General features: G+C 34.6%; 1 protein-coding gene across 4 annotated transcripts in view; it reads left to right on the top strand.

Annotated features, from left to right (window-relative positions):
* LOC309493214 (B-cell receptor CD22-like) overlaps positions 1 to 12,759 on the top strand; it is a 91,416-nt gene that overhangs the window by 57,897 nt on the left and 20,760 nt on the right. For 2 of the 4 annotated variants that reach the window (XM_082162360.1, XM_082162359.1), the window contains exon 6: positions 9,007 to 9,261. In XM_082162360.1, coding sequence (XP_082018486.1) covers positions 9,007 to 9,261 — 255 coding nt within the window. Of the gene's footprint in view, positions 1 to 6,357; positions 6,426 to 8,245; positions 8,282 to 8,435; positions 8,694 to 8,983; positions 9,262 to 12,759 lie in introns of those variants that run through there. The other 2 variants (XM_082162361.1, XM_082162364.1) reach the window with 2 other exon arrangements.

The raw sequence follows: 12,759 nt of genomic DNA on the forward strand, positions 1-12,759 counted from the left end.
ATCATCCACCTTAAGTAAGGCAGATCAATAATATTGTTGAATATTAAATGTCCCCAACTAAGCAAGCCAAAAGCCAAGGCGACAGTGGCAAGGAACCAAAACTCCATCAGGTGACAAGAATGGAGAAAAAAACCTTGGGAGAAACCAGGCTCAGTTGGGGCCAGTTCTCCTCTGGCCAACGAGCGAACGGTGTATGATTATGATTCAGGCTGCATTACAGGTCAGAAGTCTGACAAGTCTGCCAGTCCTGTTCTCTCTATTAAGTTAAATGAGTCAGATTACTGAGACTCTCACCCTTTGTCTTTAATGGCTCTTGGAGCCCGTGTCCCAGTCTTTGAATAGTTATGCTGATTGGATTAGGATTGGTAACACTCTAGAGTCTAGGGCGGGTTCCTAAACCTGGATACTTCATTTGCATGCTTTGTTTAAGATCGTCACCCAGATGCCTTGTCTCCATTTCTAAGCACTGCCTCCTAAAATCTATATAAACTACAGTGTACACTGCCTTAGTTAGACTTGATGACTGCAGCCGACAGCTCGTGTTCTCAATAAAGAATCCTGCTGAAGATACAACCGAGTCTCCTGGTCTTTGTTTCTGAGTTTCCTACAAATACTAACTTGTTAAATTATATATGTTTTTAAGGAGTCATGTTCACAAAACAAAGAAGTCTTCTTTTTATTCATTACAACAGTGGTGGGATGTTGGTAAGGTACAAATAAGACAAAACAGTAAACTCACAACATTATTAAGGAGTTGACTTGTTCTTTAGAGTTTTTAGAAAAAGAGTTAATTAAATCTCAAAATCTGGCTCAATCTACTGGCGAGCTTCGCTATTTGGAAGCCTGTGCTCAAAGAAGAAAGCTCAGTTAGCTGATCTACTGGGGCATAAAATACAGGGGGCTCTGGTCCGTTGATGTTTTCAAAGCATTGATCAGATGGATGCAGCATCCAAATACTTTTTCAATCTGGAAAAAAGAATGGTGAGAAACGTTGGTAACACTTTAGAATAATGGTCCGTAGTTAACAAGTAGCTATGCAGGAAGTAATAGGTAGTACTGCATTAACACCGAACTTAATACTATTAACTAATATGGAAGCAATATTAACTAAGCAGTAAGTAATATCTAATTTAGTACAAAGGTAGTTCCTTGGTAGGTATTTGATTATTACTAAAGAAATATATCCTCATTGAGAACTACTTGTGAACTAAGAAAGAATAACCAATTAATTACTAATCACAAAAGTAACATGTCTAAAAAAGTGAACAATTGTGTGTGTTTTTTTACTCTTAACATGGTCATAACATTTCAGAAGCTTGTGCCTCAAATGGGTTCTTTGTGGAAACCAGTTTATGAATATTATATTCCCCCAAATACATTAGCTACATGTTGAGATTGTGACTACTACTCTTGCCAAAAGATGGACGTATGTTTATTTCAAACTTAAACATAGAATAATACTAATAATGATCATTTGTTTACAATTTTAAATAATAAGGAAGTGATGCTGACACTCATGATTGGATTAGTTCACTATTATGAGCTCTATTGAGTGTCAGTTCAATGTCTCAGACTCCAAAGACCTACCTTTATGTTACAGTAGCCGCCTGAGGAGGACTTCTCTTTAGGATATGAATATAAACATTGATGTTCTCTTGTCAAAAACAATTTGCATCCTTAATGAAGAAATTGGCTGCATTTATGTTGCAATAATCGCAAAACCACATCTTCCAGTTTACAATGTTCGTTATAATATTACTAGTGCCTCACAGAAATGAATGCCTGTACAGTATGTGTCAAATATAAAATTAAATAACTTGTATTACTTGTGAAAAACATGCTAACTCCTCAGTAATTACTCAAGCGTTATATTGTCATCCCGCAGGAACTACTAGTGATGTGGTCCATTATTTTAAAGTGAGAAACATGTTAACTCCTCACTAATTACTCAAGCGTTATATTGTCATCCCGCAGGAACTACTAGTGATGTGGTCCATTATTTTAAAGTGAGAAACATGTTAACTCCTCACTAATTACTCAAGCGTTACCTTGTCATCCCGCAGGAACTACTAGTGATGTGGTCCATTATTTTAAAGTGAAAAACATGTTAACTCCTCACTAATTACTCAAGCGTTACCTTGCCATCCCGCAGGAACTAGTGCAGCCTGGTCTCATTGTTAATACGTAACGTTAGGTATTAATACGTCATTTTCAAAGATAGAAAACGTACTTTTTTGTACGTTTCGATATATGCTGAAACGTATAATATGGACGTATCTGCAACGTTTAAACGTAACATTATTACGATTTTACAGCTAAAAAACAAACTATTTACGAATTGTATAATTTCCCTTTTACCATTTTATAGATTATAAATGTAAGATCTCTTAACCCTACTCCCACACCTAAACATAACTTACCCATTTTATAGACAATATTAAAAGGATAAAACGTAATGGACAGATATGTGTAACGTTAGGGAAATGGCAGTTTTATTAACAATATAGCATTAAAACATAGTTTGAGCCACTAATCCTACCCCAAAGTTACCCCTAAACCTAACAATTTCTTAAAACTACGTAGGCTACAATTATAAAGGAAAACAACAGACAGACACGTATAATTACAATAATTTATTTATTGAGAAAATGTCAAAACCGGTACCAAAAGTCGTTCACATGACGTTGTGTCGCAGTCCTCTCTGGCAGTATAATAGTTTTGTATGAGGTAACGTTACAGAGCAGAATTTAAATCATTAATCCATGAAAATGTTAATCCGGTTTCGGTTCGCTATTCGCTCTGTGAAAGCGCGCGCGCTTCTCCAATTCAAATGTAGTACACCAACTTAAACACGGCATGTCGTAATCTGTGACGAAGCATGCGAGAGCCAATGAGCGTCTGATATCACTGCCGTAAAACATGTCGTAACGCTTCGGGTGCAATTGTTGAATTTGAATTCACTACGAGCGCGGGATTTGAAGTTTACGGTCTCTGCTGAGAAATGGAGATAAAGATCACTGGATAAAGGGCTGAATTTGGATCTATTTCTTGCTAACAACATGGATTATAAAGATTTGGATTACATCAAGCTAATAAAATTGATGTCTTTTGTGAATTTATGTTGTGTTTTAGTGTATTATGGGTCTATAGGAGAAAACGCCTTTGTTTTGTGTCTCACGGTAAATAAACCAAGTATTACAAAATGGTTAAACGATTAAAGAAGGTATTTTTAAGGTTTTAAAGTGTATTCTTGTTTAACACCATATAGGCTAATCCTCCGAAACGAGTTTGCAGCAGAAGGCACGAACAGAGCGAAATGTTATTATTTATGAGTAACGTTAAACTGTAATAAATGCGATTGAAAATGTAATTGATAAGACAATTGAATGCAATAGAGTCAAAACATTAATGCCACGATTTTAATATGCATAAGTTAAATAGGAATACGTACAAATTTGTACGTCGGTAAAGTTGTTTATACGTAAATAAATTACGTTTTTGTGCTGTCAATACGTAAATGTTAGTGCTGTAAATACGTCAGTATTATACGTTTCTGTGTGTATAAAACGTAAATAAATGTACGTATGGTAGAACTACACTTTACATAAAAATACACACGTATTCTCATGAGATCACGTTGACTAGTGATGTGGCCCATTATTTTAAAGTGAAAAACATGTTAACTCCTCACTAATTACTCAAACGTTACCTTGTCATCCCGCAGGAACTACTAGTGATGTGGCCCATTATTTTAAAGTGAAAAACATGCTAACTCCTCACTAATTACTCAAACGTTACCTTGTCATCCCGCAGGAACTACTAGTGATGTGGCCCATTATTTTAAAGTGAAAAACATGTTAACTCCTCACTAATTACTCAAGCGTTACCTTGTCTGTACTGTAACATAAAGGTAGGTCTTTGGAGTCTGAGACATTGAACTGACACTCAATAGAGCTCATAATAGTGAACTAATCCAATCATGAGTGTTTATTTAAATCACTTCCTAATTTAAAAAAATTAAAAACAAATGATCATTATTAGTATTATTCTATGTTTAAGTTTGAAATAAACATACGTCCATCTTTTGGCAAGAGTAGTAGTCACAATCTCAACATGTAGCTAATGTATTTGGGGGAATATAATATTCATAAACTGGTTTCCACAAAGAACCCATTCGAGGCACAAGCTTCTGAAATGTTATGACCATGTTAAGAGTAAAAAAAAACCCCCACAATTGTTCACTTTTTAGACGTTACTTTTGTGATTAGTAATTCATTGGTTATTCTTTCTTAGTTCACAAGTAGTTCTCAATGAGGATATATTTCTTTAGTAATAATCAAATACCTACCAAGGAACTACCTTTGTACTAAATTAGATATTACTTACTGCTTAGTTAACATTGCTTCCATATTAGTTAATAGTATTAAGTTCGGTGTTAATGCAGTACTACCTATTACATCCTGCATAGCTACTTGTTAACTACGGACCATTATTCTAAAGTGTTACCGAAACGTTTTATTCATGCATTGCGTCCGAAGATGGAGTGTTATTGTCAGATCCTGCTGGTATTCGGGGAAGAGCAGTTCATTTTTACCAAAATCTTTATAGAAGTGAGTTAAAGTCAGGGTGTTGTGTGGAGAACGTTTTCCTTGACAGTCTATCAAAGGTGTCAGAGGCGGCTAATAATGATCTCTGACCCTGGAAGAGCTCTATAAGGCCCTGTTGCTCCAATTGTTTCAGAAGTTACTGGTATTTATTTTTTTGACTCCTCCATTGCTTGAAATAATTGTTCTGTGTGCTCTTCCTTTTTTGCTCTTAGAGTTTGTTTGTACACTCTTAAGAGCTTCATGATATTGATGGCGGAGTTCTTCATTGTCAGGATCTGTGTTTTTGATTGGAAAGATTTCGTACTTTTGTCGAATATGTTTGCACTCACTGTCGAACCACATTTCGTTGGTGTTTTTTTGGATTCTTTTTTGATGATTTTTTCAAATTGCACATGGATGCTGATTGGTGGAATATGTTGGTAATGTCACTTAGTGCCAGATTTATGCCTATTTTATTTTCTGGATACATGTTAATTATAAATTTGTCCAATAATAATTTGGTAGTTTGACTTTCTGTTGCATGTTGATAATTGTCTGTGCTGTTTTTGTCCACTTGTAGGATTGTTGCAGTCTCAGTAAATGAGAGGGTTGTCTGCGTGATTCATTGATTTGAGTTCGTTTTTGATATAGTGTCATTTTACAGTGGTCTGACAGGCGTTTGAGGACTGGTATTATCTGACTGTGAATGCACTGAGATGCACTGGGTCAGTGTCTGTAATTAAATAAATTTGCAGAATTATAATGTCTTTTTTCTAATTTTTCAAATTACTTTTTTGAAGTCTGAATGTTGGCTCTTTATACCAAAAATGGAGGACCTTGAATTTTCAGTCCTTGAATTTTCCAACATTTGACCTTTAAGGAAATATGAGCCCATTAATTAATCGCATTTGTTATTTCAAAAACAAGACAGACATCAGTATGTTGAATTGACAAATCAAGAAGAATATATTAAATATTATTATGTATCTAAGAATATCTAAGAACATCTCTCTCTCTCTCTCTCTCTCTCTCTCTCTCTCTTTCTCTCTCTCTCTCTCTCTCTCTCTCTCTCTCTCTCTCTCTCTCTCTCTCTCTCTCTCTCTCTCTCTCTCTCTCTCTCTCTCTCTCTCTCATCATACATAAATCTCATATAGGGCCTTCCCCCAAATGACACACGTCATATGCTCTTTTGGGTATAAAATGTCCATCACGCGCACATGACTGTGAAGTAGGTTTAAGAAGGGTGCTCGCCAGCGCCCCCTTGCAGTTGATATGTATAATAAAAAATAATAAAAAATAATCCAGTGTTGACAAATTTACAAACTGTTTAATTCATAACATTTTATTAAAATAAAATGTATTTATTTTATAATGTTTATTATAAACATTATAAAAATGTATTCTAAAGAGTGAAGAAATAATGTATTTGTGAACCAGAGATGTATTACAAAAAGTATTTTATCCAGTGCAGTTTTATTGGTATTTCTACTTAAGTATAAATATTTTTGTTGACTTTTATTTCATAACATTTGAATTTTGAGGCGTTTTAATCTGTTTTGCTTTAACCTCAGGATGCACACATGCATTATTACCTGTAATTTGCACCTAAAAAAACTAAACTAAAAAAACACACACACACATTTGAGCTAAAGAAGCTGTCAGATGCTGTTAGAATCAATACTAAATCGAATCGGATATTTTGTGTCTATTTAATTCCTCTCTGTTGCTCTGACTCTCTTCTTTAAGTTCAGGAAGTGTTGAGTCTATAAGACTGACTGTGTTTGACAGCGTGTCATTAATAGGTCAGGATGGAGCTCAGTTCACTTCCTCTAATGATCTGTGAGTATTATTTTCTCATTTATGCATCAGTTGTGCATTTTGTATAATGTTGTAGTGAATCGGTGTTCATCTGTATTACATCTTTTTAAGTATTCGGTCTGTTTTTTTATTCATGCTGCTAATACTTTGAGTATCAAATCCATCAGTAGTTCATGATATCTGTGTGTGAAAGTGAAAAACACCTGAATGAGATCAGTGTATTGATAATTACTGTGATTGTCGTTCAGTTTAGTTATGGTTCATGTGTGAATTAAACATGTTGTCATGTTCTGTAAAGTTGTCTTTGTTTTCTTCACTATCTACATTTAGTCTTTAATTGTGATGTGGATCTCAGAAACTCAGATGTTGATTTGATGTCAGGTTTTGTTGTTCTGGAAACTCCTGGAGTTGTTGAAGAGTTTAGTAGTAGATGTGTAGATGATGGCTTGTGTTTCTTCAGTCTCAAACTCTGACCAGTGACGTTAATGACCACGATGATGCCACTTCCCATATGAAGCAATGATTACATGGAAAATAAGATCTTCAGACTGTGGTTTCAGCTCTGTCATGACATCAGCTAACTATTCTTGAACATAGATGTTTTCTTCACTCTTCCTCTTTCACCCTCAATCTCTCCACTTATTGACTTATATAGATCTGGAAGAATGAGTTGATTTGATATAATGGAAATGGACAGAGTTGAGCTGATGGAATAGAAAATGAAGCAAGTTCATACATATATACATACATATATACATAATAAAGTAAAATAGCATTTTCCTAGTTTTACATTGGTTGTACCCTCTAAAATGGAAAATGTGCCAACTTACCCAAACTTGAAAGTATCTATTTTTCTCAAAGAGAGATTTACAAACCTTTTCTCTCTGCCTCAAGGGTCAATGGGGGTAATTTGGATGTTTCATTATCATGTTTACTTTTATTTATCTTCATAATAAAAGACCCATGTTGTCACCCTGACATCTGAGAATATACAAATTGAGGACAAAGGTTTTTCAATTATCTTAACAGCTTTAAACTTCTGATATTTATAAAATTTGTGTATATGAAAGGTTTCAATATTACCATAGTATTTTCTTGTGAATTTCCTCTTATTAAAACACCATTTTAAATAGTTTTCTTAGTCTCTTCATTTTACGGACGGTTGCACAACATAGACATTTTGGGGGTTTAAGATACCAAAACAAAGTAATATTTATTATTTGAATATACTAAAAATTAATTTAAACTGAATATTTTATATTGGAATAAAGTTAAATGTCATGAATTTATCAAATTAAAAGGGAATAATGCAGTTGAACACAAAATTGTGCGCGTCATGTCATTGACCCTAATGTAGTTTTTCTAAAGCATTTACTTCTGTAAGAACTTCCAACAACACAGTCTGTGTTTGTTTGAAAGGACCTTGTGAATTGGTGTCAAAAAAATAAAAATAATAATAATAATTGCATATAATCAGCAGACAAATTAAGCCTTTTTTGGCGAGACTGATATTGTAAATCAATATTGTATTTCCTCCAGAATGAAGTTGTGAGGATGAAGCTGGTGTGTGTTGATTCTCCAGTTCTGCTCAACGCCACAACAGAGATCTCAGCATAAACACATGATCAGTGTTTTTATCAGAATTGTTTATTTTTACATGTCTTAGTTACATTTAAAAATATAAGCACACAAGTTTTCTGTTAATGAACCTGTTTTATTATTTCTCTTCCACCTTATAATCATCATAAATTATTCAAATTCTGATTTAAATGCATTTATGTATGAAAATGAATGAAGCAACAACAAATAAATCAATGTGTTTTGTCTCTTTTGTTTTGTAGTGCTGATTTCAAACATCCAGCCTGGACAAACTCAAGGTGATTTATATATTTCCTCAAGTCTTCACACACATTACACAGTGGAACAGAAAGAGAAAGTGTTTAGCCGTGTGTCGAGTACAGTGAGAGTTTGTTGTTTATGTCACAGATGCTGCTTCATGTTTAAACTACATCTGTTTATGTGATGTTATAGAGAGACCAAAGGCTGTAGTGATTATAGAGCCTGGCAAACATGAAACCGTCACTGTCAGGTGTGTAATACCAGGAACTGAAGACGACTGGACATACAGCTGGTTTACAGACAGATTATCTCTGCCCTTCAGCTCTGGCAGAGAATTCAGCTTCAAACCTGATGAATCTCGCAGTAGCATCAACGTCACCTGTAGAGGAGAGAGAAGAAGTGATGGACAGAAGTCAGAGATCAGTGACGCTGTTACACTGACTGTACCACGTGAGTCTGATCCTCTTCACTGCAGAAATCAGTTACACTGAGAAGTGATGACGTGATAAGAAGGGCTTTTATTTGCACAGAAGAAAAGAAGGTGGTTGTAAATAAAGTGAGGTTATTGTTCTCAGCGAGCAGGGCATGATGTTTCAAGAGGAACAGAGCCGTTAGATTTATTGATATTTTAATTGTATTGCACTATTACTAGACAGACGAGAAATACATTTTCATTATCTTCTTTTATTCACTTATCTTGGTTTCTTTTGGATGTTTTATCATAACTTCTGTTTGTTCAGTTACAGAGACACATGAACCTGAGCCACCTAAACCTGAGGCACCTAAAGCTGTTCTGACTGTTCAGCCTGAACCATCACAGATATTCAGAGGAGAGACTGTCACTCTCACATGTGACTTACAGGGGGAAGGATGGACATACATATGGCAGTGTGATGATAGAGATTACACATCTAAAGAGAAAGAGTTCAAGATCACTGCAGAGATCAGACAGAAGTGCATGTGTAGCGGCTGCAGAGGATCAGTCTGCTCTGACTGGAGTGATGAAGTGTCTGTGACTGTGTCGGGTGAGTGATCATCACTGACTGACATCAGGATAATGCTCAGATTGTATATTATAATGTTTGCTTTGTGTTCAATTATTATTATTAACAAAATTAGAGTAAAAGTTTAGGCTTGATTCCTAAAGATGAATCCAAGCCATTTTCAATAACAATGTGTCATCAATTTATTTTCTATTCCATACAAATTGTTGTTTAATTAAACATCAGATCAAGCCTTCTGCCTGCGCTAATAATTATTATGAACATTTGATCAACATATCTTTGTTAAAAGATATGATTTGTACCCTGGAAATCACAGATGTACCTTTTTTTCTTTTCTTTCTTTCTTTCTTCTTTTTTTTTTTTTACACCCTAAAATGCAAATATATGCATTTGTTAACTATAACATAAATGTTAATGTAACTTAAGTTCTTTTTTAAATAGAAACAACTGTATGCATAATGCAATCTGTCCATTAATAATCATTCAACAACAATAATAGCACAAAACTATGAAAGACATTTGAACTATAAAAAAATGTTGCATGTTGATTAATGTTTACATTTTTTGTAAAAATGGTATTACAAAGATATTTTTTATTATAGTTTTAAGATCAATTTATTAAAAAGGGATCATTTGATTCTTTGAAGCACTGGATTTGTCGTCATGTACTTTCATTCTGAGAGTTTAAAGTTTAAAGTTTAACCTCTTGTGTTTGATGAACGTAACACAGCATACATTACTCACAATAACAGAGAAAAATATTTAAAAAGTATATTAAATATAATTAATAGAAATGATATAAGTCATAAGCAGTGATAGATGATGACTGAAGGCTGTATATTAACACAAGATCATGAAATATTTACAGACAAACCCAGAGTAACTGTGAAGCCCCAGAGTTCAGTGTTCACTGGAGACACAGTTACTCTGAGATGTGACGTGAGACGCTCAACTGGACTGAAGATTACCTGGTACAAAGACTTCCAGATAATAAAATCTGGTGATGAGACTGAAACACTGAGAGATGTGAGAGTGTCTGATGGAGGAGAGTACAGTTGTGGTGTAATGAGAGAAAACAACCGCACAACACAAGGTCAAAGAGTCACGCTAACAGTCAGAGGTAATGTGGCAATCTGATTTAATAATAGGAATATTATGAAACTTAATGTCATCCAAGTAAGTTAAGTATTTCAGAAATGTACATATACAAAGTCACAGTTAGCTAAACATTTTTTAAGTTAAACAATGTAATAATTGAATGCAGAAACAATGAGCTCATTGAAGTAATGAATACTTGTTTGTAAACAAATGAGTAACATTTTAGCATTGGTGCATGTTGATTCAGATATTATGTAAATTAATGTCATCCATCAACAGTATCATGTTCTGTCAGTTAAATTAAACACAGTTAATGTCTCACAGAGAGACCCAAAGCTGTATTGCGTGTTCAGCCTGATGGACGAGTGTTCAGAGGAGAGACGGTCACTCTCACATGTGACATACAGGAGTCAGACGTCACTAGCTGGAACTACACCTGGAATAAAGATGATTCAGAGATTCATGTCAGTCAATCACAGGAATACAGAATCAGTTCAGTTAGTGAATCTCACACAGGTCAGTACAGCTGTAGTGGAAGAGAGACGCGAGGATCACGATACACACACACCAGTGATGCAGTTACACTGACGCTTTCAGGTGAGTGTGAGAATCTCTCCTTCACATCAATCTGATTCACATCCATGGAAAAATTACCACTGAGATCAGTGTATCTCTTTAATACTTCAACAAAACAAGTGCTATTAAAACTCTTTGAAATATGTGCATTAAAGAATAATTGTATGATCCTTTAAGTATAAAATATGAATGATGAACAGTGACAGACATGATTGATGACTGTAAATAAATGTCGGTTTAAAAGTTGGATAATATTTGTCAAACTCCAAAATAGCGGTCAGTGAGCAAAGATTCAAATCAATAGCTTCACTGAGACCTACATGACACAATAATTTTTTTAATCGCAAGGTTTAAAAGTTAAGAAACAGAAGAAAAGTAAAATCTGGTGGCGCTAGAGGGTACCTTATTTTTTAATTATAAATAAGAAAATCTAACAAGTTTAGATGATGATGAAATTATTTGGTTGTTTAATTTTTCAGGTTCAGACGCTCCATTGCCAGTTCTCTCAGTTCTCAAACTCCTCAGTTTTCTACTGGCAGCTTCTCCATATCTGCTCGTGTCCGTCATTATAGGAGTCAAATGCTACAGAGCTCATGGTGAGATTCTCTCTCTCTCTCTGATCTGTTCTCTGACAGATTCATTTAACCAGATCTACCATCACTATGAATAATTAACCCTTATTCCATATCTTTTGTGTTTTACAGCTCAGTCTGATGAGATCAATCAATATGCTGTAACAGAGTGAAAGTCTGCTGTCCTGATGAATGAATCCCATTCTGTTTCTCTTTTTTTCAACATGATTTAGTTATATTCATAATGTGTCTGAATTTGACATAATTAAGGCTTAAATTAACTCTGCCTGAGCTACTGCAGCTTCACTAATCGTTTCTCTGTCGTATTTTTTCTTTATTTCTGTTTTGAATATGTTGAAGTAAATTGTCAAGTGTTTATCCTCATTGTTTGACAAAATGATTTAGTAATTAATATGAAGCTATCATTTTAGTCTTTATTTGTTTCACTATATGTCTTGAATTTCTGCTTTATTTAATAAAGAAGCATACATCTTCAACAAATAGTGGAGAAGCTCAAATATCTTCAAAAAGCATCACTGATGTCGGTGTTGGGAAAGTGACACAAAGTTAAGTTAAAGTCACTGGTTTTGGGTCACAGAGTGCTTGTGCTGGTCATTGTAAAAAAAAAAGTAAAAAAAGACAACAACAAAAAAAATCTGCCAGTACATAATTTATATTCACAGATCAGCTTCTAGCCATGTGATTATCACTGAAAAGTGAAAACAGCCAAACACAGCATGATCACTGCATTTACACAAATCATTTCACTTTAAATAAGTGTTTTCTCAACAGTGCTGGTTTTTCGCCTGTGTTCGACCAATCAGCGTACAGTGGTTTATTAGTTCCTCCAAAAGGAAACTAAAATCGTTCCTAGTTCCTGCGGTGCGAACACGCTGACATCCGGGTACTTCTGTCAATAGTTCTAGGAACTATGAAAAGGTTTCTTCGGTGCGAAAGCCCCTCATGTTCAAACTGCACCAGTTGAAAGAATGTTTTTTTCAGAAATTCTGTGTTCGACTCCACAAAACTGTTGCCCTGAAGACTTTTTGTTCCTAGGCGGTGATTTCAATTGTACTGAGCTCAATTTAGATAGAAATCACATTAAGCCTCAGTTGGCTTAACGTAAACGTCTCATTCATATTTAAAAAAATATATGATTTATATGATATTTGGAAATGTTTAAAGGTGCTGTACGTAAGTTTTTGACTTTACTAAAGCATAAAAATACCTTAAAGGAGAACTTGGTAACTTTTTTAACTTAATAAA

Source organism: Leuciscus leuciscus (assembly GCF_965113295.1).
Source record: "Leuciscus leuciscus genome assembly, chromosome: 2".
Classification (NCBI taxonomy): Eukaryota; Metazoa; Chordata; class Actinopteri; order Cypriniformes; family Leuciscidae; genus Leuciscus; species Leuciscus leuciscus.